This window comes from Drosophila subobscura, chromosome J (assembly GCF_008121235.1).
Source record: "Drosophila subobscura isolate 14011-0131.10 chromosome J, UCBerk_Dsub_1.0, whole genome shotgun sequence".
Taxonomy (NCBI): Eukaryota; Metazoa; Arthropoda; class Insecta; order Diptera; family Drosophilidae; genus Drosophila; species Drosophila subobscura.
Genome location: NC_048532.1, coordinates 13975684 through 14003327, shown reverse-complemented (window position 1 = coordinate 14003327; position 27644 = coordinate 13975684). Strand labels below are relative to the sequence as shown.

The following is a 27644-nucleotide window of genomic DNA, read 5'->3' as shown; positions in this document are numbered from 1 at the left end:
AAGTAGTCCAGTGCCGCCAAGCCTTCAGTTGGCCACTCGATGTGATTTTAGAAAATTTGTAGCTAAAGTTCACGAAACCCAAAATTAGGGCTTTGTTACACGCTGACCCGGTTAGGTCGCCAACAACTTTAGGGTTTTCCGCCCTTGGCAGTAGTTCCACATGGGGGGAACACAACTTTCCGTGACAACTGAAAGTCTTGGCCAAAACAGATTCTGGCTCTACCATATTGTGTGTCGTTTCTGAAACTATCTTAAAGTTAAATCTGCATTTCCTGAGCTCAAGCAAATATGGAGATCAAGTGTGCAGTAATTTTTTAGAATTAAAACCCATTCTGGGTGGACTTAGATAATAAAAGACACCTTTAAGAACACAAACGACTCTATATAAGTATGCACATTCACAAGTACCCCTGGGTATATGGAGTTTGCGTGAGACCAGATGGCGGTTCCTCTTGGCATCCGGTTAACCGCACTGTTTTGCATATCCCCAGTAATACTTGCTGGCTTCCTGGCTTGGGGGCACGCCACACCAGGGTGACGCTCCTTCGTGCCGGCATGCCATTCTTAAACATCCCATCACCGTTTTGCTCGGTCCGGACCGGTTCGTTTTATACAAGCTGAATGCAAATTTACACTCCAATTTCAAATTTCTAAACTGGCCATGTACTTTCACAATGATAGAAAACACCTCGGATACAAAATAAAGTAAATGTGGATATTTATGATGTCTTGAGTCACTTCAAGGCTTTCAAATTGTGAGTATGATTCCTTCTGTTCTAAGCAATTCCCCATTCAACCTTTGTGAAACTCTCCCAAGTGCCGTTGGGTGGGTGTGCAACGTTAATTAGATGTTGCATGTGAGTCCCATCTGACCTTTCGATGACGGAGCACCTGTAAGTGGACACGTAAAGCTGATTAAATGTAAAACTTCTCCCACATATGTAAGTATATCCGACCTACCCTTTAATGGAGCGGAAAAATAATTTTGCTGATAAGAGCACTTGGAAATCACAACAATCTACATACACACCAACACATTTCTCTCTTGTTTACTGATAAGGTAAGAAAAAGTTCGCTAAAAACTTCCGAAATTACTTAATGATGGCAGATTTACGACTTGGACAGGCCGATACAACCCTGATAAACCAAATTATTGTACCCCGGCCCATAAACTTATGAAGGTTGATGAATTTGGCAACAAGATTAGGCTCGTAGCTATATAAGACCCCTTCGTAACAGCATTTGAATCAGTTTTCAGTTAAAATGCAAAAGATTACTGCCATTTTGGCCATCGCTTGCGGCCTATTAGCTTTCGTGTCGGCACAAAAGTGCCAGGAGTGTCAGAGCGGGAACTCTGCCTACTGTCATAGTCAGACCGAATATAGAAATTGCATGCGTAAGTTCAATGTGGACTTTTCCATCCAAAGAACATCATTCAAGGCAGTTACCCCACAGAAAACAATCCCATTGGCGACATCGTATCGTGTGACAGCGGCTACGTTTGCAGCAACACCGAGGATGTCTGCGTGTTGAGTTATCTTGTGGATGGATCTAGTGTGCTGGACGTGTGCGGTGCACCCGGTGGCAACGGTGACGACTGTGAGGTCTGCAGCGGCAGCAACAAGTACAGCTGCGTCAGCAAGACCCAATTTGTGCGATGTGTCGATCAGCAGGCATCCACCGCTAATGTTTATAGCTGCGCCACGGATGAGATTTGTGTGATTGAGGCACTCGCCACCCACGGCACCCTCTGTGTGCCCACCTGCGCCGCCACCTTCGTAAGTGTTCCCCCCTAACCAATGGTAGTTTACCCGTGCTGAATCGTTGCTTTATGTGCAGTTGAACGAGACGGCGACATGCAGCAATAGTGATTATGTGGCACCCCCAAACCCAACGATACCCACTTTGGATGAGCAGGTGGAGGCCTGCAAAGAGGCAGCTGAACTGCCTGCCAATTCGAACTTCCCTTACTTCTATACGAGATACACCAACGACGCAACATGCAGTAGCTATCTGTACTGCGAGAAGATCAGTAGCGTCGCGTGGCTAGCCATCCTATACAACTGCAATGGGGCAGAACCATTCTTCGACTCGGCCTCCTCCAGATGTGTGGCCATTCGACCGGAGGACTGCGCAGCAACAACTACGAGTAACCCGCAGGAACCGACAACTTCTTCCTCTGCAGGGCCAACAGAGAGTACAACTACCGCTGGGCCTACAACGAGTGGTCCATCGGAACCAACAGAGTCTTCTACCAGTTCTAACTCTGAAACTCCAGCTTCAACAGTACCTACAAGTGGTCCACAGGAACCAACAGAGTCTTCCACAAGCTCTAGCGCCGAAGCGTCTTCAGAAACTCCAGCTTCAACAGTATCTACCAGGGACCCGCAGGAACCAACAGAATCTTCTACAAGCTCTAATTCCGAATCGCCATCTGAAGCTTCATCTACCCTTGCACCTACAACGAGTATTCCGCAGGAGTCTTCTGAAACTCCAACATCCAGTGTTCCTCAGGAACCCACAGAGTCTTCGACAAGTTCTAGTCGCCCACAGGAACCAACAGAGTCTTCCACAAATGCTAACTCTGAAGCATCTTCTGAAGCTTCATCTACCCCAGCACCTACAACGAGTGTTCCGCAGGAATCTTCTGAAACTCCAGGTTCGACAGTACCCACAAGTGGTCCACAGGAACCAACAGAGTCTTCCACTAGTTCTAACTCCGCAGCGTCCGATGAAACTCCAGCTACCACAGGATCTACAACGAGTGCACCAGAAAACCAACCATAGTAAGCAATGAATCCATCCGTAGACTGTAGAAATGCCAGTGAGAAATGTTACAAAAATCCCATCGGACTACGGTAAACATTTGACTAAAGTTTTATTGTAAAAATTCACACTAATTAAAAGAAGGCCAATTACTTATAACAAATTATACATCAACAATTTAAATGCAATTCGCATAATCATAGTCTTGTCATTAGAATGAGCGTTTCATTCGTCGTCCTGGAGGAAGGCGTCAAAGTCAATGACTATCTGCTTCTTGGCTGGCACGTGACGGGTACAGACCACGCCAACGGCGTTGAGCATGCGCCTGGATGCGCGGTACTTTTTCTTATGGGCATACTTGTCCGACATGTAGAACACTTGCTTGATGCCCGACTGCGAATAGAAACGAAAGTTGTTAGAGAATGTTACTTTTGGAGTGGGTAAAAGTGGGGATTACTTGTATTATCAGCTTGGTGCACTCGTTGCACGGGAAGAGCGTGGTGTAGAGGGTCGTATCAACCAGACTGGCCCCATTGCTGTTGAGTATAGCGTTGGCCTCGGCATGGACCACATACAGCTTCTTGTCCTCCAGGGAATCGGTGCACTTTGACCAGGGGAACTCATCATCGCTGCAGTTGCGCGGGAATCCGTTGTAGCCAATGGCAACGATGCGTTTCTGCTGGTCCACAATGCAGGCGCCCACCTGGGTGACAGGGTCTTTGCTGCGCTTAGCCGAGAGCAGGGACGTGGCCATGAAGTAGTCGTCCCAATGCAGGTAGTCCTGCCGCTTCGAGCTGGCTGCTTCCGCCACTGCCTTATCGGGAGATGTGTCGCTGGAATGATTGAGGATATTTTTGGATGGTTTTGGTTTTTTATTTAGTTATAATTTAAACGACAACTGTGTGCACATTATTGCATTCATTACATGAACATGAACCATGATCTCAAATTGTTGTCAGCAGCAATAATAATGTTTTTATCATATAATTGGAATATACAGCGAATACTTTTCAATAATAATTTTTCATATTCAACTCAATGTGTGTGGTTAGGCGAGTACATAATTAAAACTAGTTGGCAGGCAAAGCCATAGCGTCGACTGCTGACACTTAGGTGGTCTTCTGCAACTGAATTGGATTCTGCTTGAGATGCAGGTATATGGAACGCATTCGAGAGACATCCTTGCCCGCCTTGTTAACTTTCGGATTGAAGTCGCAGAGCTTGGCTATGCGCTCCCACTCAGTGCCCGGCTCGATGGTCCCGTTTTCCAATGAAGCGGCCTGCTTCTCAGCATTTCGCGATGATAGTTTCGTCTTTGAAATCGATTCGCCAATCTGGCGCAGCCAGTCGTCCAGCTCCTTTTTCGACTGCTGCCGCAGCTCCTCCTTTTTCCGCTCCTCTTCCACATCCTTCTCCTCGAGTCGCAGCTTCTGCTCCTCCCGCCACTTGCGTATCTTCTCTGGTTCCTCCCGAGAGGGCGGGGGTCCGGAAATTCCTACGGGCTCGTTCGACTCGCCGCCGATCACCTCGAAGCTGCCTGTTGATGATTCGAGGCCGCCTCCGGTCGCCGACAGTTCGCTGCCCAGCTCAGCACCAGCACCACTCAGGCCACCAAGACCAAGCCCAAGAGCATCGTCCACTGTGGCTGGATCTGGGGCCGTGCTAGAGCCGCCTGTGATTTCCGCTTCGAGATCTCCCAAAGCCGACTGCTCTCGTGCCAGGAACTCTGCCGCTGGGTCAACTTCCTCCTTCAATGCGAAATCATCACCGAAATCCATCTCTTTTTTAACTAAAATATGTTGATTATTTAGTGGGCGTCTCACTCCATTTACACGTACGCAGGGCAGGCTCAAGCTGGCCACACAGTATGTGCCAGCGAACCCACTGTAGATTGCTACATACCTCTCGTTGAAGTTTGCAGTACGAAACAAAAATCAGATATGTGGATGACTAAGAGGAAATCCGGGGAGAATATATGTTTTTTCGGTTTTCTTTTAGCAATGAATACGTAAAATGAATGTCATTAGCACCCGAAATATCGCAGAAAAATTATCGAACTAGCTCGCACTGTGTTGATTAACGCCCGGTTATAGAACAGAGTTGTTGCTGCTGCTGTAGTTTATAAAAATCACAACAAATTTGTGCGTGGCCTGCTTAATAATTTAAATCAATATAAAAGCATACAAAGTGTCACAAAATAGTGGAAAACTAATTTAATCACTCAGCCCAACACCCAAATCCACCATTTTACAACACTCGTGGTCGGCATATGCGAATGTGTCTACACGCCCTGGCTGCTGGACATTAACTGCTATCGTGCCCGGTTATATTGTTTTGACGCGCCGGTTAAACTTACCTCATTATTACAAATAAATTAAACATAAAGTTCTTAACTAAACATGCATTTATCAATTGGCACGACGATAACAACAAAAGACACTCGCGTCGCGAACTGGTTCACTTCGGCAACATTCCCATGATCTAGAGGTTCATATTATCCGCCAAATGTTGGGCATACACATTGAATCGAGTCCCATTTCCTGCTCGTTTATATTATATTATAGATGTGTCCAATATCAGTGAAATCAATCCAATTGAATTATAATTTTATATCAATATCTCAAAACCATCGCTGCGAACACTGAAACATCGATTTTGCATAAAAAAACCATCGCCCCATTCAAAAACCATCGATATTTTCGATATCGAAGCGGCCATTTTGGAGATTGTCCACAAAAAAGTTATGCATCAAAATTGAAAAAAAGTTTAGTTTGAAATTGAACCCAAAATTTAGCTTGTGCATTAAGCAGTGCATAATTAAATATAAAAATAATGTTGGCCCGACGCAGTTCGCGCCTCCCGAATCTGTAACGACAACGACAAGTTAGTGTGGCTATCTTTCAATCTCAACAACGCAGGCACACGCATGCACATACACATGCATGTGTGTATGTATAGATACATATGTACAACATTCAAAGTGCTAAAAAAATCGAGCAATTCTGGAAAAAGCCATATCTTTTCAATGAATGTGCGCCCCTGAACAAGTAAAATGTGCGTTCCTCAATGAAACAAAACAATGTTTGCCCCCCACCCTGCGTGCGCGGCTTAATTTATGTGTAAGCAAAAATGCACGAAATACAGACGACGCCAAAAGAAGTAGCTCCCTTCGGGCACATTCATGCATACATGCATATAAGCCTGTATGTACACATGTAAATACACTTGTGTGTATATTTTGATCGAAGCAGCGTGGTGGATGGGAAGTGGAGTCCCGCGAATAAAGCATTTCCACCTGCTAATAGGAGACACGAAAACCCCCTTCCCCCACCACCCGATAATGGTACAGTGAAACCACTAACAAAAACACATCTCGACTTTGCTTTTTAGTTACTACTACTACGAGCAGCAGTAGAAGCAGCAGAACAGCCATTACCTTCACATGGATCCCAATTCCAGCCCCTGGTCATATGCGTACAACCGCATTGTGCCGGCGAGTGCTGGCAGCACGGGCGGCACGGCAGAGGACTTCCAGCACCCGCATTTGGCGACGATAACCGCGGCGAGCATTGCCAGCTTCAATGCCGCTGCGGCCAGTGGGGGGAGCTTTGTGCCACCATCACCGATCGGCAGCTACAATCCAGTATTCCAGCAGATCTATCATCATGCGGCAGCGGCCAGTGTACAGCCGAAGCCCGCCCACTATGCCTCCTCGGCGGCAAACACGCCGCACCGCCAGCTGCAGCTCCCCAGCTCGCTGGACAAGCAGTTGAGCACATTTCAAAACCAGGCGGCCGTCTCAGCGGCAGCAGCAGCAGTGGTCAACAATGTTGCCTCCAACTATTACGGCGAGAACTCGTCGTCCAGCGGCGCCTCGCCTTCGCCGACGACCGTAGCCCTGACCTCAACGTCGCTGACCTGGAACACGCCCAATATGATATCGAACACGTTCCTTGCCATGCAGCAGCAGCAGGCCCAGCAGCAGCAGCAGCAACAACAGCAGCAGGCGGCCCAGCAACAGCAGCAGCAGCAGCTGAACCTGGTGGCCGAGAAAGTGGTGAGTAGGACTCCTCTACATTACTCTCGCTTTACTGATCTCTCACTGACATACCAAAAAATACCATACCATACATAAAGACATATATGTAACAGCCGCCCGGCCCCCCTTATCTCTACCTAATCAGTTGCGTCTCTGGGTGTGGGGTGGGGACTTCAGCGGAAGCGGAATCTCTGAATCGAATCTGAATCTCTCACTCCCGCCTGAAGTTCCGCCAATCGCATTATTTGTCATTCTGCTCTACTAACCATCTAATCCCACCCTACCATATAAGCCTAGATTAGACCTTTTTGCCTTATCCAATCCAACCATGAACACATGAGTTTCTCAAATCACAATCAAAATGCAAAAACCAAACCAAAAACCAAAACTTTCCGATTCCGATTCAATCTATGTGCCCCGTCCTCGCCTGCGTGTCTAGCAGATTAAGCAAGAAAACACCCAACAACAAGCCAAGGCGCAAATAAAGGCATACAACGAGTTAATATACCTGACGCAGCTGCAACAACAGCAGCATCAACAGCAGCAGCAGCAGCAACACCAACAGCAGCACCAGCAGCAGCATCACCACCACCTCCAGCAGGATATTCAAGAGACAGAAACCTACTACACGCTGGATGGACAGAAGGTGAAGCTGACGCGCAAGGAGGCCCAACAGATCCACATGGAGCAACAGCAACAGCAGCAGCAGCAAAGTGCTAGTCCAGTGCCAGTGGCTGTGCCAGTCGGGGCCGCCAGTTCGGGGGGATCCTATCCGGCACAGTATGCAAGTCCAGCTCTCAGCTCGGCGGACGGATCGCCCATCACGAATTTAAATGCCGTGGACGTGGTCAGCACGCCGCAGGCTCAAGTGATTGTTTACAAGACGGCGCCTCTAGGGCAGCGACGATCGGTGGTGAATGTGCCAGGCGCTGGTTCGTCTGAGCACCCGACGGCGCCCACAACGGTGGCCTATTCATCTGTGATACAAAGTACGCTGCAGCAGCAACAGCAGCAGCAGCAGCAGGAACAGAACCTCTGCTGGGAGAAGCTCGAAGAGGGAACAGGCAGCCAGGAGGACATTAAAAATGTGCTGCAGCTGCATGTGAAACAGGAGCACCGGCATCTAGACTATGCCAGCGAGGCGGCGGCGGCAACGGCGGGCGAACCTGGCGGAGGAGATGCCAGCGAGAATCTGGTGTTCAATTTGCCGCCAGGCCTGGAGATCAAGCAAACCTTCTATCCGTCCGGCGTGGTCGATGGGGAGCACCTACTGCACGAGCAGGCCCCTGGCCGGCGCCAGCATGTGGTGGCCAACATGATAATGTCGCCAGCGAGCGGCAACATAGCGTCACAGATTCAAGTAGTGCCAAAGGTTTGTATCTTCTTATTTCTATTTATTTCCGAATCGTTTTTTTTGTTTGTTTGTTTAATTTCCGTTTTTGTTTTGCTCGTTTTGTTGGTGTTTTTTATTTTGTTTATTTTTTTGCGCTTTTTGTTTACTATTTTTCACTCCGAACCTTTTCTTTGGAGCTTCAGAACTCTTCCCGGACATCTCTTGAAATACTTTTCGAATTTCTAAGACACAAAGCAATGATCCATTTGTTTCTCCATTGTATACAAAGACAACATACATATCGTGTGCATGACTATTCTGGTTTCGCTGATGAGATAAAGGTTTCTTTGACGTTCTTGCTGGCTGTTGCTCCCAAATTTAAATCAATGGATAAAATATTCTGTTTACAATTGGGGCTTTCCTTTTAACACTCGCTTGTAACTTGCTGGTGGAAGAGTACACTTTTCTATACACCCTTTAGTTTTCTCGGATTATTTCTGTTTTTATCTTTTATTTGCTTCCTTTAACTGCTTTGCTAACTGCTAATCTTTTTGTGTTGAACTGTTGAGCTGCCTTGTGGCCGATCTGAAACTGTGACGTTATGCTGTAATGTAATGAATGTGGTACGCTCAGTGCGGTGGATCTGGATCCAGGTGGAGACCGACCGATCTCTGCTTGTGCAGAGTATAATTGTTTTATGCTGTCCCTAATGCCATGTCCAATGTTTTGATAGCCTCGTCTTTGATAGCATTTTAAGCCACAAAAGCAACAGGATCCTAATCGAAGGTCTTTCTTTCGCTCAATTGCAGGAAGAGGTCAAGCCGCCGCCGAAGCCAGCGAAGACGCCGCGCAAGCGACAGCCGAAGAAAACGCTGATAGCGACCAGCAGCGACTACAGCAATGTGCGCAGTCCCCAGGAGCCACAGCACCATCAGCTCCAACAGCAGCAGCAGCAGCAGCACAGCCAACAGCAACAGCAGCAGCAGCAACAGAACACGTACTACGACTTCAACAACAAGTGGAATGCCCCGCTTAAGACGGAGAACAATGCGGCGTCTGTGTCGCCGGCGGCCACCATCAACATACCCACATATCCACAGCAGACGCAGCAGCAGCAACAGCAACACCAGACCCAGCAGCAGCACGTGCCGCAGCCGGCCCATCTGCAGTCCTCGCAGGCGCAATCACATCTCACCCAGCTGGCGCAATATTATCCAGCCTTCCCTCAGCCCATTGCCTCGCAATACACGGCGTGCATGCAGCAGCAGCAGCAGCAACAGCAGCAGCAACAACAGCAGCAGCAGCAGCAAGCCTACACGCAACAGCAGCAACACCAACAGGCCTACACGCAGCAGCAACAGCAGCAACAACAGCAGCAGCAACAGCAGCACCAGAACCAGCTGCAGCAACAGGAGAAAATCGAGGCTGCCCAGCAGGAGGACGATGCTGCGGCTGCCGCTGCGGCGGCGGCAGCGGACGCAAGCAATAAGGTGATCGTGCCTAACATTGAGGAGGAGCTGGACTTCCTCGCAGACGCCAGCAGTGCACCCAAGCAAGGGTTTGCCAACTCATCGTCCAGCAATGGCCGCGGCACCAACTCATCGACGAACAACACAAACTTTGGCATACGCAATCCCAACAAGACTCCATCGCCGGAGCCGTCGCCCTGCCCGTCGAATGGGCATGGCCACCATTCATCTGGTGGTCCGACCTCAAGTCCACCCGTCACGGCCTCGGCGCCGTACAGACCAGCCCAGCCGCCGCCGAAGCCGGTTGGCGTGGGCACGATGATTGGCGAGAAGAAGACGCAGTTTATGGACAGCTATCTGAAGTTCTTGCAGGGCGAGAGGGACGACGATCCGCCGCCGGTGGTGAAGCCATCGCGCAAGCTGAATTATCCGCGGGCGCCGTATAAGCGTAAGGGCAAGGGCGGCCCTGGAGGCGGCAGTGAAGAGGCTTCTACGTCGCAGACAGTGGTGGGGGCTGGAGGTCCTGGGGACAATCAGACGGGACAGGAAGGACTCACCGGACTGGTCGGCGATGACGGGCATCGCATCAAAATACTCTCCCAGACCCAAATACTGCCCAAGAAGCGGCCGCATGCACAAATGGTGGCTGCGGCAGCAGCTGCTGAGTCCACGCCCTCCTCCGTCATTCAGCAGCCCGCCGATCCGACTTCCTTCCGGCCATACGCCCAGCAGCAGCAGCAACAACAACAACAGCAGCAGCAACAGTCGATGGGCACGCAGCATTTCGTGCAGCAACATTGCGCCCAGCTGGGAGCGGGTGCTGGGGTCGGCGTAGTCGTTGGCGGCAGTCAAGGTATGTTACTTGACCAACAGCATAGTTCCAATAAGCACTCCACTATCGCTAATTCCACGCCATGCAACAACTACAACAACAACAACAACCACCACCACCACCACAACACGTCAGCCAATGCGAACGCGAGCGCGGCATCCATCGCGACATCTCCAACGCCGGCGTCCACTGCCGCAGCCGCTGCTGCCGCTGCCGCCGCCGCACCAGCGCCGAATCCTCATCATTTTATAAATCTACTGTGGCCATGGCAGCACTAGCCGCTGCCGCTGCCGCCGCAGCACCGAACACCGCACCGCACCACACGACACGACAATAGACAACACCGACAACAACAACAACAACAAGAACAACAACAACAACCGACGACAGACGACTGGCAATAGGGATCCAGACGTGAACAATGGACAAGGACAAGGACGCTGTGTATATGTAAAAACAAAACAAAAAAGAAAAAGAACAAAAAAAAAGGAATACGCACTTTTAAATTGTTAAAAGAAAAAGAAAGAAAAAAAGAAGAAGAAACAGAGAAAGGAGAAAGAATCGCATGAACAAAAGTAAAAAGTATTTTTGAGATGAAATCGAGATGAACAAATATTATTAATTTACAAAAACCCAAATAAACTGTGTATTTTTATTATTTACATTGTAAGCCCACGACCACCGACCGAATGCACAGAAGATCAGGCAGTGATCGGGAGAGACGGAGTCCTGTCCTCTGTTCAGGTGCGAGGTGCTGTGGTGCAAGGTGCAAGGTGCAAAGGTGTTGGTGCGCCGGCGACTGCTCTTTTTGGGCTGTTGGGATAATTGTGGTGTTGTCGTCGTTGTTGTGGTTGTTGTTTTGATGTTGTTGTCGTCGTTCCGTTCGTTTTGGTTCGTGGAAATGCTTCCCCCACCAAAGGCCTCCATTCCCCTGATCAATGTTTCTAACCGAACTTTTGTGCTCTTCACAGACCCCTTGAATGTGCCTGTGAGGCGCGAGCAGTGCTCCCGTAAGGCCAAGCAGAGCAGTATGCACGCTCTTCTATTGAATTCCACTGCCGCCGGAGGGGACAGCAGTGCTGTGGGCGAGCCGGAGGCCGAGTTCACTGACTCGGACACGGATCCTGTCTGGACTCCACAAGAGGATGATGTAAGTGTTGATTGTGGTCCGTTTGTGTCTGTAATTCTCCACCATCCCCCCATCCTCTTTTGTACGCAGAGCGATGATGCCGGCAAGGGCTATGGGAAGCGTAAGGCTGCCCGACGCTCCAAGGGTACGCCTCGCAAGAACACCTATGAGAATCCATCCCAGATGCAGCAACAACACCAGCAGCAACATCAGCAGCAGCAGCAGCACAACCAACAGCTGCATCAGATGCAGCAGGTGCCCCAGCACCAGCAAGTGCAACAACAGGTGCAGCAAATGCCAGCCGCTGGCGATGGCTACAATCCACAGCAGGATATGTCCGGAGTGGGCGACGTGGGCTATGGCAGTGCGGCAGGTGGCACGGCAGCAACAGCGGAGAACTTTAAAGTAGGTGGCACTGCCAGCCTTGAGCCAACTTGATGCTACATGTTTCTGTTTTATATTTCATAGACGGGCGACTTTATCGTACTGCGTTCGGATCTAGTGAACGACTGGCCCACCATTTGGCAGGTGGACTCCAAGTGCATATTGCAAAAATATGAGCCCTTCCGGCAGAACGGAAAGACCTTCTATCGCAACATGTCAAAGGTAAGCTCGCATTCACACTCGTATTCTCGATTCTAGACTTACCTTTTCTCTGACTTTGCAACTAGTACGCCTCATGGAATCTCGAAACAAAGAAACTCTACCTCAAAGCACCAGTGCGCATGCAGGTACATTCCCACACAGAGACGATTGTGGAGTTCATGCGGTCGGAGCTGCTGGCCGACGACACCGAGCAGTTCATCGAGAAGATTATGGAGGATTATTTGTCGTACAGGGATAACTTTGAGATCTACATTCAGACCATGATATCGCAGGCCCTTGATCCGAGCTTCTTCTCAGAAATTACACGGGAAAAGGGTAAGATGTGGATGTGGCTCTTATTTGGCGTTGATACTTAATATTTTCTTTCATATTCTTTCAGACGACTACTTCCTGGGCAGCGTGCGTGTGGTGGATACCATCATGGAGAATTGCAAGCACAAGCTGTTGGCCATCACGCCTTGGACACGCAGCACCATCTCGTCCATTGAGACATGGCCCAAGTGCCATGTTTTTTCCGAGTGGGAGCAAAACAATCTGACCCAGAAGAACTGTGCCGGCTGCCGCCAGCCGGGCATCGCCGTGCGCTTCCTTCTTTTCGGCGAGCCCTACAATCCCAACACCATGCAGACCATACCTGTCGATCCTCGTATTGTCTACGAGAAGGTAAGAATATAACATTATCCACTTATCCACTACCCTTGACTCCCTGTCTCTTTTCCCCTACAGGACATTGTTCTTTGCCGCATTTGTGCCGCACGCGCTGATCTCTTCCACAAGATTGCGCACGAGAAGTTTAATCTGTTTATCAACTGCTCGCAGCGTGTGACGGAGCAACAGCAGCAGTTCCCTGGCAAGACCTCCACCGAAATCCTAAACGATCTGCTGGCTGAGCATAATTGGATCGATGAGGCAAGTCCGATGTCAGCCCAGTGGCCATGCAATCCTGTTTAATTAATCATTTTGTTATTTCAGCTGTTCCGCAACATGCGCAACTGCTGGGCGGAAGTGGAGAGTCTGGAGCGACAGAACCGCTTCCGGGAGTCAATGCAGTAGGCGGCAGCTGCGTGTTGGCTGCGTATCTGAGTGCTGGACATTCGTCGCTGCAATAAACTCAATGAGTTGTTAATTTGATTAGAGAGTACATCATAACATACGAGTAGAACCTGGTTTAACTTGACGAGTAGCAGTAACTTAGTAGGCCTTATAATTACGGATAATTTTCATAAACATTTTCATAGAATAAACATTCAAAATGTAGCTACACGTAGCTATAGATTCACAAGAACTAGTTTACATACGAATATCAAAAGCCACCTTAGGTACACCACACTCAGATTAATGAATTTATAATATTTTCATTCATTTTGTTCCATTTCATGGATGACGAACTACCGAACGAACTATCCCATGCGTCAAACGAACCAGTAAACACACGAAGCAAAAGCCTCTTTCCTTTTCAATTTCATTATAAAATGTTGTAAATATTTATGTAGTATTTGTATTAGTTATAGAAAGCAAAGCAAAGCCATTTGTGCAGTAAGCTTAGATGTCCATCCCTTTTTTGTTAGTGCATTTTATCTATTATAAGTTTTTTTAATTTCGTAAGACTTTTTAAACCCAATTAAAACCCAGAGTAATCATTTATATATATATGTATGTATGTATGTGTGTGTGTGTGTGTTTGTGGTATTGTGGGTCTGGTAACTTGTAACTGTTAAGCGTTAAGCCGTAAGCCATTCCTCCATCTGACGGAATCTCATATGGCGTATAGTCACAGATCATTCATAATTCGATCTAAGAACTTTATGTGCAAGTTAATATACACGATAAAATATTTGTTTATTTAAGGACATGCATACATACATATATATACACACAATAATACCTAATACTGTTAACAGAAATCATCATTACGAATCGAATTGATCTAGCGGCTGCGTCATTTTGTACTTAATCACGTCCCGAACGACATCGGTCATGCGCCGCTTGAAAATGGGCAATGTGCGCTCGTTGAGCATGTCAAACCCTTCAACAAGCTCGCGGCACGTGGGTTCATCGGTGGCCGAATCAGACAGATCCTGAATGGCCTCGGTGGCTTCATCAATGTCGATCACTTCGTTGGCATTGGATATGAAGAAGGGCAAGGAAAGTGAGGCCATTATCATGCCAAATACACCAAAGAGCTGAAATTGACGGTCAAAGACGCTGCGCGGATAGATATCGTCCGCGTTCAGGCCGCAGGACCCAATTTTCCCACTCAACGTATCGTAGTAAATGTCCAGAAGCTCGGGGAGGTGCTCATCCCTTAGCTGCTTCTCTGTGCTGGTGAACAGGTAGTGGACAAGGTCAAGTACCGGCGAGGCATAGCGAGATAGTTGGAAATCAATGAGCTTGGCTTCCACCACCAGATTAGAGCGAGGCTGTAAGGAAGAGGTGACTCTTTGTAGACTCTGCCAACTAACAACAAACGGCGTGGACCTACCTCGCGCCTGTACAAAATGTTGTTGTTCCAGAAGTCACCGTGACAGATGACCGCGTGAGGTGACTGCGTAGTGCCGTCCACACAGTAGAGTGTTAGGGCCTTCAGGTTCCTCTCACAGCTTTCCAGTACCTGTATCAAAGCGGTTGTGTGGTCGTCCCCCACTTTGTCCTCTTCCAGCAGGAGGCGAGCGCGGCTCAACATCGACTTGCCAAACTCAATCGTCACCGTCTCAATGTTCTCAGTGAATAGATTGTCCTGCCGCACATGATCCACTAATTCCCTGAACTTTGTCGGATTCCGATGCTGTAGGATAAAGGAGCACGCATGCAGCTCTGCCACCGCCTTGAGCGTGGCCACAACAATGTCGTAGGTGGGCATGGAGCTGCGTGGGTTTGTCTGAAAGCCGCTCTGGGACAGATCCTCGAAGATCAGGTACTCGTCGGGTGCCTGCAGTCCGGATGCCAGCAGCTCAGGAGCCACCTTAAAGGTACTTTGGTCGTCCGCCAATTCGCGGTAGCTGCGGAACACGCTCTGGTACATGAACACCTCTCGGGCATAACAGTCAGCTACGTGCATGTGCAGTCGTCTTGCCTCGTTCTTGGGCGCCATTTTGACCACCAGCCTCTTGGCCGAAGACTCTGATGGCCAACTTACGAGCAGGATATCGCCACAAGCATTCTCTCCGACGCCCGATATGGGCTGCGTGACCAGCGGCACATTATGGCGGTTATAAAGGGCCAATAGCGCGTTGCTCACAGCGCTTGAAAGCTCACTATTACTATTACTCTCGTTCATGTTTTTTGTTGTTGTTGCTGTTTAGACTCTGAAGCTTCTTCGTCACCAAATGAATGTATCTTTGCGACTGACCTGCTGCAGCTCCCGTTCCGGGTTTTATATGTAGTTGGCTCTGTGGGAAAAAAAGCTCACGGCGATAGTTAGCTCTGCTGCGTCGTGGGTGGTGTGAGAGTCGGCCGTATCACTATGATGGTGAGACGGGGATATGGTGATGCTTTAGCGGCGGAAATGACGTAGCGAGCCCTCTGAATAATTAATAATTTTGAGTAAAAAACTTATTTCGAATGATCTGAAATCTCTGTGCTAGTTTACCGTGAGCGGGGAAAACCCCACAAGCTGGAGTTAGTGTGTATACATATGTATGTACATTTGTATGTACATATGTATATACATATTTATGTACATATATGCTATGATTTTAACCCATTTGCGTCCCTACCTGAAGGGGCATCACATACCAAGTTTCCGCCTCAGTTGCTTCTAGTATTAGATTCGGCCGATGTCGTTGCCCTGTCTCAAGGCCAAAACAAACTGCCTGTGTGCATGTGCACTCACATACACACACACACGAACGACGAGTTAGAAAAGCATTCCATTCAACATACAAAAGCAAAAACTTGAACGCTCGTCATAGCAATTTCTGCGGTGAGCTTTTCGAGAATTACTATTGATTGTGAGGACCAGGTAGTTAGGTAGATTTCTAAACAATCGGGCAATGAACTTGACACACGAATCGAACGTGCATTTTGCTCTCCCAAAAGCTCGCTAAATGTATGATCGTTTCTGTGCATTTCTGCGAGTCAAGGTTTCAGCTTGAGAGGAGTGAGCGAGAGCTTTCGCTCGGGTAAAGGTTTAGCTTTCATTGGCATTGAAAGCACATAGTTACGGTACGGTACCATAACAGAGGGGTCGTTGAACCAATGACACAATTACGAAAGCAATGCGTGTTGCCCAACTGCCCGAGAGACCCAAAATATAGTTTCGCTTTCTGATACTCCATACTGGCTGGGTATGCTGAGCGGCTGAGAGTGATGATCTTTACATTGGTATTAAATATTTATTTATATAAAAAAAAGTATACATAACAACAAAAGTGTACATTCTCAATATGTTTACCTCCTATTTCTTTACTTTAAATTTTGTTTCTTTATTTTAAAATAATTTTAGATCAGTTAAAACTTTAGAGAGTGTTGGTAGCTAAATATGTATAATAATTTGTGCCTTAAATGTGGTTTGTTATTACATACAATATGTACATACATGCATATTACCTACGAAGGGGATACGAAATGATCATAGGAATACGCGCTCCAATTATGATGGGGATACTATCACTGATTGCCACATGGAGGGGAAAGTAAAGTAAATATAAACGAGTCTCGAAGAGTTGTTACAGCAGTCCCAGATATTGGTTGCCTTGAATTAATTGCCTTAAAATCGGAATATGACTTACGTACCTATGACAGATAAGATGATGATGATAATGCTGAATAAAGTTCAGCCCTAGGAGGGACATGCATAATAAAGATAGACAGCAACCCGAGCAATGCTGTTCGGGCTGCTGTGAGTGAAAGATAATTTACTATGTTCAATGATATTGCTTCTGTGGTTAGCTTAATTGTTAAATAAAATAATTTGTTAAATGGTTTCTAGCATTATCCAAATGTGCTGGAATAGTCTTAGGTATTTACATAGGTCTAGCTTAGCCTGAAACTTCTCCTATCATATAGCAAAAAGCCGATTCAATAATACACACACTAAACAATTACAGATTCAATATTACAAACACGTTCTTAACTAAATGGCTTACTTGATGTTACTATTGCGCTAATACACTACACTACCCTACACGATACTCGCAGTACATTTGCTCACGAGCTACTGCACTTCCATCGGCTCGGGATCGGCAGTATTTGAGTTTGAGTTCTCCTCGGACCTTTTGGACGTTGGAGAATCCGAGAGATTTGGCGAGAAGTTGTTCAGCGTAACAACTTTGCCAACACACACGGCATTGGCCGCTTCTACGACGGAGTAGCCAATGTTGGCTGGCGTTCCCTCCGGATAGCCCAGATAGTAGTCGGCAATGCGGCCGGCCTCGCGCAGCCCGCTCAAGTAGGCTCCGTGTACTGTGGCAGGATAGTTGCGTATCGTGTGCTCGCCGGCAAAGAACAGACGTGGAAGTCCCTCAGAGTCATTGCTCGCGCGGTGCCCACTGGCGGGCGGCGGAATGACGGGCGCTGCCAGCAGGTCGTAATCACTCCCGGAGGAGCCCACGGAGACGTAGCTGTAGGAGCCGCGAGCCCATTGATCGCTGCGCCAGCGCGTGACCACCGTCTCCTTTGGCTGGGGCACGGCAGTGTTGCCGAAAATATTCTTCAGCACTGACATGCATCGCCCAATGATGACGTCGTCTGTGACACTCTCCACAATATTGGCGGCCATACCAGAGACCAGAGCCAGCAGCACTGGCGACGAACTGATACTCCAAAAGAGAAACATTTCCCCTAAATCGAGGAGCGATGAGCAAATACTTTCGATTGTTTTACTTGTGATTCGTCACTTACCGCGACTAGCCGTGGTGCTGCCCACGTGGCCGAAGAGATTGGCATTGGGATCCCAGAAAATGCGATCGAAGCAGAGAACAACCTTGTTCAGATTCCCGAATCCAAGGCGTCGTATCGCCTGTCGCTTCCAGTCCGGCAGCGGGGGATTAAACTTGACCGTGTTCTTCTGCTGGGACTCCTCCTCGGCGACGGCAACTTTCAGCACCCCAAGGGTCAGTGTGCAGACAGCAAGGTCTGCCTTGTATGTCATCACAGAGTTGCTTGTCTTCATGTTCTCGGTCACAATCTCAATGCCATTGGGGCCGTACTTGATCTCCTTGACGGCGCTGTTGACGCGTATGTCCAGGTTTTCGGATAGCGCCATGGGCACGCAGGAGTAGCCATTCCGAACGGTCGTGTGGTGGCCAATGAACTCAAAGTCATCGTCTTGGTCCCAGTGCTTCAGTGACAGGTTGTTCAGTCGTGTGGCATTAGCAAACTCCAGGTTGGCGAAATGCCAGTCTAGTATGAGGCGATCGCGGGTGTTGAGGTACACATCGCTGGAAAATACGCGAAGGAATTAGCTCAGGAAGAATCAAACGGGTAAGCAACCAGTTACCTGGGTTTGTTTTGCTCCAACTCGTTCAGCTTGGCCGCCATCTGCATGTCCTCTTCGTGTAGCTGGCGGAACTCCTTAAGCGTGTCGTCCAGCTGGAGCTGGGTGCGCCGAATGTTGTACTCTTGTCTCGCGTAGCTCGTGTCGCTCTCGACGCCCTTGGGGCACCGCTTCTTCACCATTGCCGCATGCTCGGTCCTTAGTGCCTCGATTTTCAGCTTGACTGCTTTCAGCCGCTTCCGGTGCTCGATGATCTTCTTCTGGGCAGCAACGATATCCTGCATGTGCTGCGCCCGCTTGTTCATGGCCTGCATCTCCTGCATGCTGATGACCCACTCCAGCGCATCGCCCAACGACACGGGACAGTTGCCGGCATAGTTGAAATCGAGGCGATGGGACAGATAGCTGGCCGACTCCAGCAGGCGGTTGAACTCCAGCTCAATGACGTCGTCCTTCTCCTTTGGCACTGGCTTGCCGTCCGGGCCGTAGAGCGGACAGGTCTGATGTATGGGCACCAGATCCATGCCGATTTGCTTGCTCAATATGGTCATCGGGTTGCCGTACACGCCCGTCACCACCATGGCCCCCAGGTCCGCTATGTAGCTGTTCTTCCGGAAGGTGGCAATGCGTCCTCCAATCCGATCTCGAGCCTCCAGCACAATGACGTCCATGCCGAACTGCTGCAGCTGCTGGGCCACGGCCAGTCCAGAGATACCCGCACCAATGACAATCACCTTGCCCAGCTTCTTGGTCGGAATGGGCACCAGGCGCTTGAATATGCCAAAATTGATGAATCCATGTCGCTCCAGGAACGAGTGGACGCGCCGCACCAGGTTCGGTTCGCTGTCAAAGGGCGGCTGCAGTGCCTTTAGCGCGCTCTCGAAGCTCAGCTGCACCTTCGGATTGTCCACCCACATGTGGAGCAGGCTGTTGCGGATGTTGAGGAACACGCGGTGGCCCAGTATGCCGGAGCGGCTGATGTCCGGAAAGCAGGCCTCCTCGTTGGGCGTCATCTTGCCATAGGGCAGGCGGGACTGAAACACAGCCCCCTCCTCTCCTGACAGCACTGTGGGCGTGCCCATGTCCCGGTTGCGCGACGACTCCCCGTTGGTTGATGGGGCACTGCGCGTGCCCGTGCTGGCCGAACCCCCGCTCGCAGATGCCCCAGAAGCAGCAGCAGTGTCCGATTTCCGGGTGCGTGGCTCCGACTGTGCATGACCCTGGACGCGCTTCTCCACCGGCGGGTTGCTGGTGCTTCTCGTGGGTCCCACACTGACCCTTTCGCTGCCTGCCGCCTCGCCGCTCGTGCTGGGCTTGTTCGTGGTGTAGTCCACTTTGGGCTTGTTGCGCCGACTCGTGCGCCGTTCATCGTTAGCATTGGAACTGCTGGCGGCGGGGGCATCGTTGGAGTCGTCGTCGTGGATTTTATGCTTCGATGAAGTAGCTGCTGGTGCTGTAGGTATCCGCTTCGGTGGTGGCTCACCATCGGAGTCGTCGCTGATCAGAGTCACGTAGTCGATGGGTTCGGGCAATTTGGCGCTGGTGGTGCTGCTACCGCCGCTGGCCTGGGTTGGCTTCATCGCAGGTCTCCTCCGAATCCTCCAGGAGTCGGCGATTTAGAATCAATGTCCTTCGTCCTGTGGCGTAGCATAAACGAAACGATTGGCGGCCGCTACAAAAATGGATACATAGATGGCGGCACTTACGAGGGTGGAGGCAGGTTGGCAGTCAGGAGCAGGAGCAGGAGGAGGGGAAGGAGAAGGGCCACTGGCCCGCGCACAACTGAGCCGGAACGGGCGACTAGAGGCGGGGCAGGATCCGATGCATTTCACTATATTGTCTCAACTTCAATTAACTATATTTTTGGTACACGTTATGGTTCCGCCGAAAGATGCGAATGGAATGGAATGGCTTGGCGGTTGGTGGCCGGATCGGTGCTCCTTGGTACGACCTGTTGCGATTATAAGCGACTAAATTCGGTTTGTGGACTTGGCTCCGAACTCACTAGCCTAACACACGCAATGCTTTTTATTTTACGTTAACAAATCGCCTTTTTTGACATTATTGAAAATTGTTTATATCAAATTGTTTAGATGGGTATCGATATGGAAATATCGATACTGAAATGCGATATATATTTGTGAACAGTGACGATACTCTACGAAATTAGCAGCTATCGATGTGTCTATAGATAGTAATCAGAATTTAAATTTAAATTTCCGATCAGAAATGACAAATGTTGATGTTAGAGAGAAAAAACATGTTTTTGATTCATTCTGTAATTCTTTAATTCTTAAATGCTACAAACACCCTCTGCTCTCCCTACTCCTGCTCGTCACAGCAGTTGTCGTAGATGATCTTGCTGCTGCACGCCTGAATCACCTCGTCAAAGAAGTGATCAAAGTGGCAAGTATTCTCAGCCACCTGGACCCCATCGACGCACTCGATGTAGTTGTGACAGTAGTTTCTGCTGCTGGCGACCAGCATGGTGCCCCTGCCCTCGCATCGGTTGTTGGTGCACACCACATCGGTGGCCTTGGCGCACATCTGGCGCCCCTCGTCGAAGAAGAGTCCCTCGGCGCACTGACCCCAAATCGGATCCAGGTCGGCCACAGTGCCGAAGGGCTTGCAGGCAAAGTAGCCACGGCACGTGGCTCCATCCGACTTGTAGACGAGGCTACTGCTGGCGGCACACACGCCGTCCTTGGAGTGGGCAGTGCAGGCCACCAGATTGCGGGCCAGGCAGGAGCCGGTCTCCACATTGAAGTACAGCTTGGACTTGGTGGTGCTGCACTTGTTCAGCGTCTGCTTTAGGCTCTTGCACTCGTAGTAGTAGTCGCAGTCGTCCTCGTAGCGGAACTTGGTCTTGTCCGGGAGGATTTCGCATATATTGGCCACGTCCACGCATTGCGAGTCCACGCTGTGCAGGCACGCCTGGCTCGTCTCGTCAAAGTGCTGGCCCATGGGGCAGATGCCCTGCAGCGGCACGCCCTCGTTGCAGTAGAAATATCGCTGGCACTGGGTCGGATCGGACACCCAGGTGCCGTTCCTGCCCTCGCACCTATTGCCGCAGTAGAGGTGGCTGTTGGACAGCTCCTTGACGCACTTCTGGCTGCTGCTGTCGTAGTGGGGAGTGCTGCCCTCGCAGAACTTCAGTATGCCCTCGCCGTCGCTGCACTGGATGTACTCGTTGCAGGTGCCAGGCTTGCGGATGTTGGTGCCATTCTTGAACAGGCGGCACAGCTCCGAGTAGTCGCCATCGGCCGTGGAGAAGTCCAGCAGGCAGAACACCAAGAGGCATGCCCCAAGCAGCACTCCACAAGCATTTCGCGCTGCAGAGGAAGAGCAAGTTTCGATTAGAATATGGCAGAATATTCAAGGCCACACAGGTACATAATCTCCGCCTTGTTTCGTTTTCTATTTATACTCTGGGGATTGCAGACAGATAAAAAACTTACAAGGCATTTTTGCTTGATTATTGGGAAACTCCGCAGAAAACAATTTGGATGTGTGTTGTGTCCTGTTGTAGCTGTTGCTGCCAACTAAATGGAGATTACTGAATGGGGGAAAAGTTTATATGGAAGCAGGCAACACGCCTCTGGCTACTGATACCGCGATACCCCCATATGCCCATATACTATACACACTTTATTGGCCCATTAATAGCAGGTGCGCGAATCTTATCGATGCTTGCAAAAGTGCGCAAAGCCATTGATATATTTCCCCCACTTACCTGGTCCAATGGCCCTGCTCTCTGTGCTCCGTGCCACTGCAGGCGCTAACCAACCAACCAACCCACCAACCAAACGGCAGAACGATTCCCTGCCACTAATTAAAAGTTGCCTGAATGTGCGACAACTACTCGTAGTTCGACGATCACTGATCGCTTTTATTGGCTGCTAATTAATTGATATTTATAAATCTCGGCACGGCAGTCACAAGCCGATTGTGGGTATTCGCCCAACCGATTGATAGCCCATTGTTTGTGGGTTTTTCGTCTTTATTGCTCCGTGTAATCAGAACAAACAGCTCTGATCCACAACAAGCCCTGATTGTTGGCCATAATCTTTTATAAGCGAAAGTGAAACAGTGACCAGAGTCATAAAGTCCTTCATTAAATATAAATATACCCATGGCTAATCGCTTGCGCCAGTTAATGAGTTTTTACTGTGCAAAAGTCTACTTGGCATCCGGCAAAATACATATTTAAACATGTTTTGCCCCACCCAAACACTTGCCTTACAGGAAAACGCAACAAAATCAATTCATGAGCTTTATTACATAAGCATATTGCATAATAACTTTATGGTTTAGCAACAAATGACTAACAAAATGTAAATTTACTTGCAAGGCGACATCTTCACCACACACTTATCTCGTTCGGGAACCATCTCTTTCTGCCAGCGTGGTGAATATGTTCTTGCATAAATAAATTCACCTCTGGCCTAGCATATGCTGTAGGAGACAACGTTGGGCACGCAGCCGCCCTTCGCCTCGTCGAAGAAGAGATTGCCGCAGGACATCTCGTCCAGAGTCATGCCCTCGCTGCAGCGCAGATAGTTGCGACATCCCTTGGTGCTGCTAATCACAAACGGCAGCGTGCGACCGTCACAGCGATCCTCGGTGCACTTGACGAGATTGGGGCTGCGGCAGCTCTCGCTGCTGGCATCGAAGAAGGTGTCCGGGGGGCAGTGGTTCCAAAAGGATTTGCGTCCGGGGTGCCATCCGCCTGGGCTGCACAGAAGAAGTATCCACGGCAGGTGGCACCGTCCGAGACGAACTTGTTGGCGTACGGCTTGCTGGTCTTGCCACACACATTGCTGGGCAGCGGATGGGCCACGCAGTCCACCAGGGGCTTGGCCACACACGTGCCGGTGCTGGCCTGATAGTACGACGAGGAGCAGGTCTTTGTCTTCAGCACGCCCTTCTCGCAGACGTGGTAGGCGGCGCACGACTGCAGATTGTCGAACTTCACGCTGTTCTTCACGATGTTGCAGTACTCAAAGTCGCTGGCGGTGCACTCCGACTCGTACAGCCGCGTGCAGGTCTGGGTGGTGGCATTGAAGTGCGTCTCCTGGGGGCAGGAGCCGTACATGGGCGTCTCCTGGTCCACGCAGTAGTAGTAACCGTAGCAGGACTTTGGGTCTGCCACGAACTGGCTGGTGGCATTCACGCACGACACCTCGCAGGACGAGTCGTCAGCCAGTGTCTTGACGCACGCGCCCTTCTCCTTGTCGAAGAACGGCGTGGAGCCGCCGCAGGTGCCATACACGCTGACAGCATTAATGCAGGTGATGTACTGACTGCAGGAGTCCGGGTCCCGGATAACCGTGTTGTTGGCAAACAGCCTGCAAATGTCCTGCTCAATGGCCTCAGCCACGGGCGAGTGGCAGGCCAGAACCATCAGCATAGCCAGGCCCACAGCCACAGCCGGTTCAAGGTGTGCTCCGAAAGCTGCAAAGGGAAATCGAATTATTACTGTGGGAAATCTACCCTCACGACGGTACTTACCTGTTCGCATTGTTAACAATCTTCACTCTGAGTCGTCGTAGAACGTTGTGCTCCGCAGTGCGACTGTTGCCGAACTGATGGCTCTTGCTGCTGGCACTTCTGGCACTTCGATTAGCTTTATTGCCTCGCATATCAAAGGATCAGCTGCCATTTTGGGCAGCTGTTTCGCTTTCGATTGTGTGAAGGTGGAAGTGCAAATACTCTGCCACTCATTAGCAGATGTCGCTGAGTAAAGCCCAGCCCATGGCAATACTTTCGTGGCTGTTTAGCCCTATACCTATATGTACCTATATATTTATCTCTATAGTTTCGTGGCAGCAGTTGTACCCTCTGCCAGGGTATACGAAGAAAGATAAGCTGCGCTGACAGCTATAATTAAAATACACTCTCAAATATTATCAAAAATGGGGCATGGAAAATATAGTAGATGGGGTTGAAGAATGCTTTTTGCTTTTCTATAAATGCACATTGAAAATTGGTGATAGTTAATTTCCATATCTCAGCTAAAGGACCACAAAGGACCTTGCTGCCTATGAACATGTGCCACATGGAGCTGCGGAATATCAGTAAAGGAAACTTAGACATGAGTGCTGCAGTGGCTGGTCAAATATTATAAAAGAACAAAGGGACAATGGGAACTTAGAGCAAACTCTAGGGTTCAATTTCAGCCAATTGAACTCTTTATAAGTAATACAGAAATACTTCCAATCTGCCGGCACAGTCATCGCAAATGCTGCATATTTTTGGGTCTACCCAAATTTAAGTTTAATTGTACTTAAAGCTTGCTTTTAGGAGAACGAGGAATTGTAGCAGCATTCCTCAGTGCAGATAAGATGCCTAATGCGCCACTCCACAGACGATCAATCATTCAACGACAGTAAACAAAGATTGAGACTGTTAAATTGAATAAAACGAGACGTAATCGGGAGTACTATTAATACTATTTGTATTACTCATACTTCCCCATGGATTTCTGGGATACATATTTTATTTCACAACGATCAAACTATTGGAATATGCATAATTATATTTATGAGAAGACTTCCTCAAAGAGTTCTAGAGCTTATCAATGTGGCAAGCAGTCGCTAATGAATATGCGGTAGAGCTGCCTATATTTTGGGTGCCATTCAGTGAGCGAATATCTAAAAATATTGCGATTATTTCGCCCAAAAGTAAGCGAGAAAGAAATAGGCACAGAGACATGCCAAGGATCGCTGGAAAATTAAAGTTTAGATAGGCAGCAGCAAAAAAGAAGGCAGAAGCGAGATACCGAGATACCGAGATACCGCGTGAAGTGATCAATAAGTGCCATGCCATTGAATTAAATATCAATTATAGACAAAAGAAAAAACGGCACGCAATCAGTCGCTGATTATCCGCAGTGCTGTCTCCGTCAGTTGGGTTGGGTGTCATGTCAAAATAGCTGGCGGCTGTCCAGGTGCCCCGATTAGTGCTTAAAAGGCGCTCCTCGCTGGCCGAGTCCGCTAGTATCACTCTTAACGTCCAACACAACGTCCCGCCACTGACGGCACGACCAAAAGTACAAGGATGAAAGGTGCGTGAAAGGTTTACCCCAAGTCTTATCGCTCCACACACAGACTCTGTCTTGACTTTGATCGCTTGCTGCGAATTGAATTTTAATTACAAGTTCGATATTCGGCATTGCCGGTTGCTGGATGGCTTATCTTATATGAAGCTGCTGGAAGTGTTTGACAATTTTTTAATTATCGCACTGCCAGGCGGTGGCCTATAAAAGAGTACAGCCTGCTCTTGGCCAGGCTAGTACCAGCATCGTTCTCTCCAGTGGAATATCGAATACCGAGCCGAGATTCTGCCGTAACTAATTCCAAGTCCGATCCATATGGGAGGTAGGGCTGACGGCGAGGACAGCTCAGCGTGTGTGAAGCCACAACTAAACCGTTGAACTTCTCGTTGCTCTTTCCCCTTGCAGGTTTCAATATGAAGGTCTGCGCCCTTGCGGCCTGTCTGCTGCTGGCCGGCCAGGTGGCCAGCTATTCGATGGAGGATTTGTGCGCCCAGTGGTCGGGCTCCGGCTACGTGGGCGACCCAGCCGACTGCCACGGCTGGGGCTACTGCCAGGGCCAGAAGCTGGTGTCGTGGAACAAGTGCAAAGACGGCCTCGTCTTCAACGCCCAGACCTCGAGCTGCGGCTTTGACAACTCAACGATTTGCACCACCAGCGCGGTGGCCACCTGCACGGCCGCCAAGTCTCCCATGTACGTGGCAGTGCTCAACGATTGCAACCAGTATGGCTACTGCTTCGGCAACGGCTCCATTGGCTACGGAAACTGCGGCGCCGGCGGCGTCTATGCTGCCAACAACAACACCTGCGTCTGGGGGCCAACTTGCCCTCAGGACACCATCTGCCGCTTCATGAAGAATGACATTTTCGTGGGCGATCCGAACAACTGCGGCTCCTACCTGCAGTGCAACAACGGCTACGGCACTCCGGGACAATGTGCCCCCGGCAAGTACTACAATCCGGGCAATGGCATGTGCCAGGCGACCAATCCCTGCACCGGCAACTCCGGCAACAGTGACAGCAACCCAGGCACCACCTACACTGTGGGACAGTCGGTGGCAGGCGCCTGCACGGGCGGCACAGCCATAGCTCCCGCCACAACCTTCTTTATGGCCGATAAGCAAACTTGCTATGGATACTTCTACTGTACAACAGCAGCAGGAAATGGAATTTGGAACGCCTGTCTGACTGGCACCCACTTCGATCCCACCACACAGAAATGCCTCTCTCCCGCTTCATTCGCCTGCACCTATAACCGTTGCGGCAATGTCAATGCCCCGTTCATGGCGGTCAGTGGCCAAAGTTGCAAGCAATATGAAATCTGCTCAAACAGCGCCACAGCCTACTGTCCCTCCTCCAATCCCTACTACGATGAAGTACATAATATATGTACAGCAGACAGGCCCGCCTACAAAATTTGCGCTTGATCTTCCAGCAATTTCCATTACTTTAATTCCGTAATAAATGAATGCTCTATCCGGCACTGAAATGGTACATTTACGTGATTTCGATTTGATGATTGGGTGAACAAGATTTAGCAGTGGAAGCGCCAATCAAAAGTGCCTTTTAATTAATTGCAGGACTCTTTATAGAGTCTCAAAAAGTAGGCATAAAAATGCTCACAGATCTCTGTACAGAGTGAAATTGCATTGCATTTTGATTCATAGAATTGGGAACATTCCAAGGAATTGAATGAATAATATTTCTAGAAGCAAAGGGGGAAAAACAATCAAAATTGTATCTGTAAGTAATTCAATTTCCCTTCGCGGTTCGACAATGGCAATATCAATGCCACGGCTCTCAATCCGATATCGAATCTTCTACGTGCTTGTACATATTCACATGGAGTATTGCTTCTCCACTCGAGACCAATGACAATGTTATGCCGTGTAATTTACATGCTCCTCGCTATCGCACATCAGAGTGGGGAGCGTTATCTGTGCCACTGATTGAGATAGCGTTTTGGTGCATTTTGGAAAT

At 49.2% G+C, this 27644-nt stretch overlaps 9 protein-coding genes across 19 annotated transcripts; 3 read left to right on the top strand and 6 right to left on the bottom strand.

The window, feature by feature from the left end:
• Positions 1 to 1238: 1238 nt before the first annotated feature.
• On the top strand, positions 1239 to 2929 carry LOC117894755 (mucin-5AC-like). 4 transcript variants are annotated; one of them, XM_034801970.1, is made up of 5 exons: positions 1239 to 1396; positions 1456 to 1778; positions 1840 to 2349; positions 2434 to 2470; positions 2681 to 2929. In XM_034801970.1, the coding sequence occupies exons 1-5, from the start codon at positions 1264 to 1266 to the stop codon at positions 2785 to 2787; spliced, it is 1110 nt and encodes a 369-aa protein (XP_034657861.1). In that variant the 5' UTR covers positions 1239 to 1263; the 3' UTR covers positions 2788 to 2929. The 4 variants fall into 4 exon arrangements, with proteins under 4 accessions (XP_034657861.1, XP_034657860.1, XP_034657863.1 ...); XM_034801969.1 differs by lacking the exon at positions 2434 to 2470 and having other exon boundaries at positions 1840 to 2293; positions 2540 to 2929; XM_034801972.1 differs by lacking the exon at positions 2434 to 2470 and having other exon boundaries at positions 1840 to 2324; positions 2733 to 2929.
• LOC117894773 (probable deoxycytidylate deaminase) lies at positions 2862 to 5262 on the bottom strand. The gene is made up of 3 exons (XM_034801998.1): positions 5123 to 5262; positions 3224 to 3599; positions 2862 to 3159 (listed from the first exon to the last, which is right to left on the bottom strand). The coding sequence occupies exons 1-3, from the start codon at positions 5146 to 5148 to the stop codon at positions 2992 to 2994; spliced, it is 570 nt and encodes a 189-aa protein (XP_034657889.1). The 5' UTR covers positions 5149 to 5262; the 3' UTR covers positions 2862 to 2991.
• On the bottom strand, positions 3656 to 4832 carry LOC117894772 (clathrin light chain). 2 transcript variants are annotated; one of them, XM_034801997.1, is made up of 2 exons: positions 4669 to 4832; positions 3656 to 4546 (listed from the first exon to the last, which is right to left on the bottom strand). In XM_034801997.1, the coding sequence occupies exon 2, from the start codon at positions 4542 to 4544 to the stop codon at positions 3876 to 3878; it is 669 nt and encodes a 222-aa protein (XP_034657888.1). In that variant the 5' UTR covers positions 4545 to 4546; positions 4669 to 4832; the 3' UTR covers positions 3656 to 3875. The 2 variants fall into 2 exon arrangements, with proteins under 2 accessions (XP_034657888.1, XP_034657887.1); XM_034801996.1 differs by having other exon boundaries at positions 3666 to 4555; positions 4669 to 4829.
• A 151-nt stretch (positions 5263 to 5413) lies between the features above and the next one.
• On the top strand, positions 5414 to 13615 carry LOC117894745 (neurogenic protein mastermind). 6 transcript variants are annotated; one of them, XM_034801948.1, is made up of 11 exons: positions 5414 to 5820; positions 6157 to 6823; positions 7245 to 8177; positions 8948 to 10460; positions 11411 to 11589; positions 11659 to 11973; positions 12037 to 12174; positions 12240 to 12489; positions 12554 to 12837; positions 12901 to 13083; positions 13147 to 13615. In XM_034801948.1, the coding sequence occupies exons 2-11, from the start codon at positions 6209 to 6211 to the stop codon at positions 13225 to 13227; spliced, it is 4491 nt and encodes a 1496-aa protein (XP_034657839.1). In that variant the 5' UTR covers positions 5414 to 5820; positions 6157 to 6208; the 3' UTR covers positions 13228 to 13615. The 6 variants fall into 6 exon arrangements, with proteins under 6 accessions (XP_034657839.1, XP_034657838.1, XP_034657841.1 ...); XM_034801947.1 differs by having other exon boundaries at positions 5415 to 5649; XM_034801950.1 differs by having other exon boundaries at positions 5416 to 5649; positions 7248 to 8177.
• A 183-nt stretch (positions 13616 to 13798) lies between these two features.
• LOC117894754 lies at positions 13799 to 15537 on the bottom strand. The gene is made up of 2 exons (XM_034801967.1): positions 14657 to 15537; positions 13799 to 14594 (listed from the first exon to the last, which is right to left on the bottom strand). The coding sequence occupies exons 1-2, from the start codon at positions 15449 to 15451 to the stop codon at positions 14085 to 14087; spliced, it is 1305 nt and encodes a 434-aa protein (XP_034657858.1). The 5' UTR covers positions 15452 to 15537; the 3' UTR covers positions 13799 to 14084.
• A 1569-nt stretch (positions 15538 to 17106) lies between these two features.
• Positions 17107 to 20708, bottom strand: LOC117894750 (possible lysine-specific histone demethylase 1). The gene is made up of 5 exons (XM_034801961.1): positions 20317 to 20708; positions 18614 to 20247; positions 18016 to 18554; positions 17339 to 17955; positions 17107 to 17278 (listed from the first exon to the last, which is right to left on the bottom strand). Exons 2-5 carry the CDS (start codon positions 20188 to 20190, stop codon positions 17258 to 17260), a joined length of 2754 nt encoding a protein of 917 aa, XP_034657852.1. The 5' UTR covers positions 20191 to 20247; positions 20317 to 20708; the 3' UTR covers positions 17107 to 17257.
• Positions 20709 to 20873: 165 nt separating this feature from the next.
• On the bottom strand, positions 20874 to 22163 carry LOC117894764 (peritrophin-44). Its single transcript, XM_034801981.1, has 2 exons — positions 22069 to 22163; positions 20874 to 21942 (listed from the first exon to the last, which is right to left on the bottom strand). The coding sequence occupies exons 1-2, from the start codon at positions 22073 to 22075 to the stop codon at positions 20933 to 20935; spliced, it is 1017 nt and encodes a 338-aa protein (XP_034657872.1). The 5' UTR covers positions 22076 to 22163; the 3' UTR covers positions 20874 to 20932.
• Positions 22164 to 22869: 706 nt separating this feature from the next.
• Positions 22870 to 24202, bottom strand: LOC117894763 (peritrophin-44). The gene is given in 3 exon segments (XM_034801980.1): positions 22870 to 23312; positions 23315 to 24064; positions 24122 to 24202. Coding segments are annotated over 3 exon segments (1017 nt in total). The 5' UTR covers positions 24132 to 24202; the 3' UTR covers positions 22870 to 23055.
• Positions 24203 to 25613: 1411 nt separating this feature from the next.
• Positions 25614 to 27093, top strand: LOC117894761 (peritrophin-44). Of its 2 annotated transcripts, none has more exons than XM_034801979.1 (2): positions 25614 to 25676; positions 26073 to 27093. In XM_034801979.1, exons 1-2 carry the CDS (start codon positions 25670 to 25672, stop codon positions 27089 to 27091), a joined length of 1026 nt encoding a protein of 341 aa, XP_034657870.1. In that variant the 5' UTR covers positions 25614 to 25669; the 3' UTR covers positions 27092 to 27093. The 2 variants fall into 2 exon arrangements, with proteins under 2 accessions (XP_034657870.1, XP_034657869.1); XM_034801978.1 differs by lacking the exon at positions 25614 to 25676 and adding an exon at positions 25881 to 25989.
• Positions 27094 to 27644: the final 551 nt, after the last annotated feature.